At 35.9% G+C, this 5,990-nt stretch overlaps 1 protein-coding gene across 1 annotated transcript; it reads left to right on the top strand.

The window, feature by feature from the left end:
• The first annotated feature begins 3,834 nt into the window (after window positions 1–3,834).
• Window positions 3,835–4,621, top strand: LOC125073763 (dual specificity protein phosphatase MPK-4-like). The gene has a single exon (XM_047684794.1). The coding sequence runs from the start codon at window positions 3,889–3,891 to the stop codon at window positions 4,594–4,596; it is 708 nt and encodes a 235-aa protein (XP_047540750.1). The 5' UTR covers window positions 3,835–3,888; the 3' UTR covers window positions 4,597–4,621.
• The last annotated feature ends 1,369 nt before the right edge of the window (window positions 4,622–5,990 follow it).

Raw genomic sequence — 5,990 nt, 5'->3', positions numbered from 1 at the left:
TTGCTTTTATATATATATAGATAAATTTAATTTCGAAGTTGGACTCAAGGGCCAAGGACTGAAAGGCCGGCAACGCACCTGCAAGCCCCCCGGTGTTGCAGATGTCCATGGGCGGTGGTAGTCACTTTCCATCAGGTGAGCCTCCTGCTCGTTTGCCACCTATGACATAAAAAAAAAAAAAAGTTAACTAATACTAAGGAATCAAACCATAATGCCCAAAAATATTTTCTTACATTTTAGGCCCTAATATAAATTCTCACGTCTAATAATTTAAGATATACTTTTCTGTAATGCCTAACTTAGAAAACTACTAAAACAATTACACAAAACATGTCAAACAATGCAGCATAACCAATTTCTTCTGCTTTTATTCATACTGTTAACATCCTGATAAGCGTGAAAATAATTTATTTTGTAGTATTATATATAATCTTGAAAATCCATGTTATTCACACGGCCATTAATATATCGCCTGTTCTCCTCAGAATACCAAGATAACTTCAGAACACGTCAGAAAAAAAATAATCTTAAATATCATAAGGCAATAGAATAATAGGCATTTTGTTTCTGAAATATTTTTTTAAATTAATTATACCAATTCAAATAAATATTCAAAGTTAAGACACGACAATACCTGTCAGGTCTATGTTGTCTGACTAATTTAACCTGTTTATTTACAATAATGTTTATATAATTAATTGACTCATAGATTTTGTAGAAGAAATATTTGAATAATGAAAAAAAAAATATTTTTTTTAGTTTTTATATAATTGGGCCAAAATAAGACAAAAACTAATTGTATGTCAGTAACTAGTTCGTTGGTCTAGTCACCATTCTGTTCGGCCACATACCTTTATTCCGCGGGTCTAATTCTCGAGACAAACCAATGCATAGTTATATCTGTCAAGGCATTCTGAATAACAGCTTGGAATAAAGAAGTTACTATAATTCTGAATCACGTAAAGTCCTACGTCCACGTGACGTGTGAATGACGTATCGGATTGCCATACAATCGGATGAATCTAAATAAGAGTATGAAATGCAATAATAAAGCAAATAATGCAATGTATTTATGCACACATGTGCACTAGACTTGTCTCCAATATTGGTTGCCACCAGCGACTATATTCATCCACTTCTGCACACAGATCTCTGACGAGGTGTCCCAAAGGTCCCGGTTCTAGCTAGGGGCTTTCTGCATCCAGCCTGGTCCCACCACCCTTCATCATCGGTCCACCTGGTTGGAAGGAGAACTACACTGCATTTGCTGAACCGCTATCAATCAACTCTAGGCCTCATCTACTGCAATTGCTATCGGTATTTCTACATACGTGACAAGCCCAATGACACTTCAGGCTACTATTTTTCAAGCTATGTCGGTAACTCCGATTCTGCTCCGGATGGTCTCTTCGGATTTTATCCTGCAAAGATATTTCTCTCATCCATCTCGGTCCATCTCACCCCATAGCCCACTAAGTCATCATAATTTATGGACTAGGCCTACGAGACTCAATGCGGTGAGTGGCGACGCTTTATTGGTCGCTGCTGCGGTAATTTTGAGGAGTACAAATTCATCATCATTTCAAGATTCATCATCTCCACGAAGACGTCACAAGTTCAGCGTTTCGTAGTTTATAAATAAGATCATCTGGCTTCTAATCGACAATTTATAATCGTAAGTTTTAATTGTTGGAAGCTGATTAATTTCGTTCACTGTCCAAATTTCTGCGTTTCGGTATAAATTCTATTTCTGTAGTTCAATTGCTTCGCACCTATTTCCGTAACTTTATAGCGATATTACGTTTACAGTCTGCCAAACTTCGCACTTTACTTGTTACTAGTTGTCGTGAGTTTGCATAACAGAAATAAAATTCGGTACTAACATAAATATTTTAACTCGAGTAGTATGTTAAATAAAATAAAAAAATATATTCAAAAAAAAAACACAGCTGAAAAATGTCGAATGACAATGAAACCTTAAAATTAATCATTCATAAACCAGAAATTACCGAACATACATAAGAAGAGATGAAAGGAGAATCTTCACCCTTTGTTTAGAAAGGTCGGTTATTTATTAAAAACATTCTTTACATCACCAATGCGCCACCAACCCTGGGAACTAAGGTGTTATTAGCCTTGTGCCTGTAGTGGCTGGCACACTCACCCTTCAAACCGGAACACTGCTGGTACCTACACAGAAGGCTTGCACAAAGCCTTACCACCAAGGAAAATCTAGCCATTTTGCGGCGAGGTACTAATAACCAGATACGAAAATCCGTTCCACGAATAATTTATATTTTTAAGAGCCAACTAACAAAGTTTTTATATATGTATATTATGTATATGTATTAATCTTGTAAGAGCAAGTTTAAAATTGTAATATCTATTTGTCACGTCTGTCAATCATAGCTGTTAAACTATTTTCGATGCAAAATGTAGCGTTAGCATCGAAAATAGCATAGAAAACTAATGAACTTTTTCTACATCGACTCGGCCGGGAATCGAACCCGAGACCTCGGAGTGGATATCCCATGAAAACACAACAATGAGTGAACAGATTTCTTTTGGATGGTCGTGTACCACCTTCGTCTTCATCTATACTTTCCATCCCCATCACCATTCCAGGTGAGATGGAAGACAAACGCCCATTCCATTACAACTGTAAAAAAAACCGGTGTACACACTACTGGATCACGGAGGTCGTCAAAATTATGCATATTTCATACCTTAATAAAAGTATGCATAATTTATAGTTAAAATATAATTTGGGAATAATCCAATGTCGACTGTAAAGCGCTTATTAATTATTACGTATATAAATTATAATTATTAATGATAGTAGTCATTAATAAGAAGAAAAAAAGAAATATAAAAAAATGTACAACCAGTATTTTAATATTAACAATTGTTTATATCTCGTGATTGTTTTCGAGATATTTCGAATTAATCGTGTTTTAGACCACGCTGCACGAATACGGCTTGTGGATATACATTCGACTTATAAACTCGGTATGGTTTTTGCAAGTTTATTCGGGTAGGTACTACCCACTCATCACTTATTCTATAACTGCCAAACAGCAATACTTAGTGTTATCGTGTTCCGGTTTGAGAGGTTACAGGTACAAGGGACATAACATCTTAATTCCGACGGTTAGAGGCGTTTGACGATGTCATATTAATGGTTCTTACCGTGCTGGTTTCTATAAGCGCTGGTGTGTTTACCATCAGGTGGCCCGTTTGCCAGTCCACCTTGTTTTCTGAAATAGGTTACGAAACCAGTTCCGTAACAGAAGCTCTTTCCACAGCAGTGGTATGTTTAGTTGCCATTACATATGCTATGTTGAGATATAGATTATAATATTTTCTAGACACTATACTAATAATTAATTTGATTCAATAATAATACTATTAAATCATTCCTATTAACGTCATCGTACACGTGACTGTAATTTTAAATTAATATAATTCCGTAAATCATTACGAAATTAAATATGGTTGCTTATTACAATTCAATGTTTTTGGCAGACAACAAACAGCCATTATATAAGGAATCTATTACTGCAATTGTAATTATTTCACATAATATTAATAATTGATGAACCATTAAACCCCTACAAAGTATACAATCAGTTATTCAAATAGGATTGTAGGTAATAATCTAATTCCGTTGTATTTACTTAACTAAAACTATTCAAAAAGATCGTATAGATGCAATATAATGTCAAATCTCATAAACTGACAAATCAAAGGAGGATCAAAGAGCTTCGGCCTTGTCACGGATGACAGAGAAGAATAAATCAAACATCAAACTACCAGTAAATGTCACGTCAAAATTCGCGGATAGTCAAAATAAAAACGAAAAACTAAATCATGTGAGAGAAAACTGACATGATAAGTGTCAGAGGTTTCCTCGTGGTGATGTTGAGGAGCGCATTTGTCGTTGCTTTCCTCAGCATTCCGAATCCGGTCGTCGCTTTCACGGGACTCAAGCACTGGTCCAGGAAAGCGCTGTACAATAAGATCGACCTCTGCACACAGTCCTGTTACAGTCAGATCATCCCTGGACTATATTTGAGCAATGCACGGGCTGCAGGCGACCGAAATGTGCTCGAACATCTTAAGATCACCCATGTTCTCACAGTTGAGACACGCCGGTTACCAAAATCAACTTTTATCGATACCAACATCAGTACACTCTACATTAGGGCCTACGACACTCCTACCACCAATCTCATGCCCTACTTCCCAATGGCCAACGCTTTCATCGAGGAGGGCTTACAGAAAGGCAATGTGCTCGTCCATTGCCATTTTGGAGTTTCCAGATCTGCTACCATCGTCATTGCCTTCATCATGGCGAAATACAAGTTGACGTTTGAGCAAGCTTATGCATTTGTACGACAAAGAAGAAGGTTCATCAACCCTAACCCTGGTTTTGTGAATCAATTGAAACAGTATCATAGGATGAACTACGATGTCAGAGGATACCAAAGATTCGAAGCGTATATGAACGTAAACGCAAGGAAACACAAATATAAAATCGCATCCTTGGCTGCTGTTGTAGTTGGACTTCTAGTACCTATCGCTGTTCTTGTTTGATTGTATTTTAAGACAAGACTAACCTATAAAATTGTACACAACATTTTTATATGAAAATCATTTGAATTATAAATAGCTACATAAACTTTATATTTTATTGAAAATCGCATGATAAATAAACGGTGAATTTTTTAGGCGCGTCTATTGTGATTATAGCCTTAGTCTTAGTGAGCCGTTTTGTGCTTTTCTTGATAAATAGCATAATTGAACTGGAATAACGACTAATAATAATAAGACCAATTTAGATATAATTTAAAATTATGGTTTTCATTAAAGTTACGCCAAAAACAATATAAGTGAAATCTTCAATTCGTATGATGTTGAAAAAGCATCCTTAACCCGAAGTATCATCTGGTATGCATAAATCATCCAATGAGGGCTTCGATAATAGCTTTGGCACTCTACCCAGGAGTGATGGAAAATGGAAAATAATAAGCTTTAGTTTACAATTATATTTTTTCGTAAAGCATAATTTTTCCAGATTCATTCTTATTTAGGACGACTATTTTTAAGATTTATTTAGTATCAGTTTCGTTGAAACAAGATGTTTTATTTTTGAGTATAAAAAGAAGTATTTTGTGATTATTTTTTTAGCATTAGCATTAGCAGCCTGTAAATTTCTCACTGTTGGGCTAAAGGCCTCCTCTCCCTTTGAGGAGAAGGTTTGGAGCATATTCCACCACGCTACTCTAATGCGGGTTGGCGGAATACACATGTGGCAGAATTTCGTTGAAATTAGACACATGTATAAATGTTTCCTCACGATTTTTTCCTTCACCGCCGAGCACGAGATGAATTATAAACACAAATTAGGGACATGAAAATTCAGTTTGAACCCAAAATCATCGATTAAGATGCACGCGTTCTAACCACTGGGGTATCTCGGCTCTTTGATTATTTTATTAATAGTATATTATCATATTATATGGAAATCACGGTTAAATATTATGTTAGCCGATAACTACTGGTATTTAGTGATAACTTTGTGTTTTGAGGATAAAATCAAAGAAATACTTCATTCAAGTTGGCTCTTAATAGCAGTTCTCAATCGTCATATAACAACGCATTTGCCGATGTCAGTCTCTCCCTGACCTCTACTTACCTGAATCTCTCATTAAGAATTTCTTTGAGAGACGTTCACAGGCTCATATCGCATCAGGCTCATCATATTAAATTACTTCTACTGTGCTTGATGGATAAATGAAACAGTTACTACGAGTTGAGATGGCAGTATTGAACTTTGGCGAGACCTTGGCGAGACCTTGGTTTAAGAGATGAGTATCTGTCTATGATTGTAAATGTGAAAGATTAGATGAATATTTGTTACTCAATCACGCCTGAACGGATGAAAGGATCTGTATGAAGTTTGGCACTGAGAGAGTTAATAGTCTGGA

Source organism: Vanessa atalanta, chromosome 25 (genome assembly GCF_905147765.1).
Source record: "Vanessa atalanta chromosome 25, ilVanAtal1.2, whole genome shotgun sequence".
Taxonomy (NCBI): domain Eukaryota; kingdom Metazoa; phylum Arthropoda; class Insecta; order Lepidoptera; family Nymphalidae; genus Vanessa; species Vanessa atalanta.
Note: the sequence above shows the minus strand (reverse complement) of the source record. Positions and strands in the feature narration are given on the sequence as shown.

What these genes read in the sequence shown, in the direction of transcription:
- LOC125073763 (XM_047684794.1), top strand. Translation starts at nt 3,889, where the DNA reads ATGATAAGTGTCAGAGGTTTCCTCGTGGTGATGTTGAGGAGCGCATTT.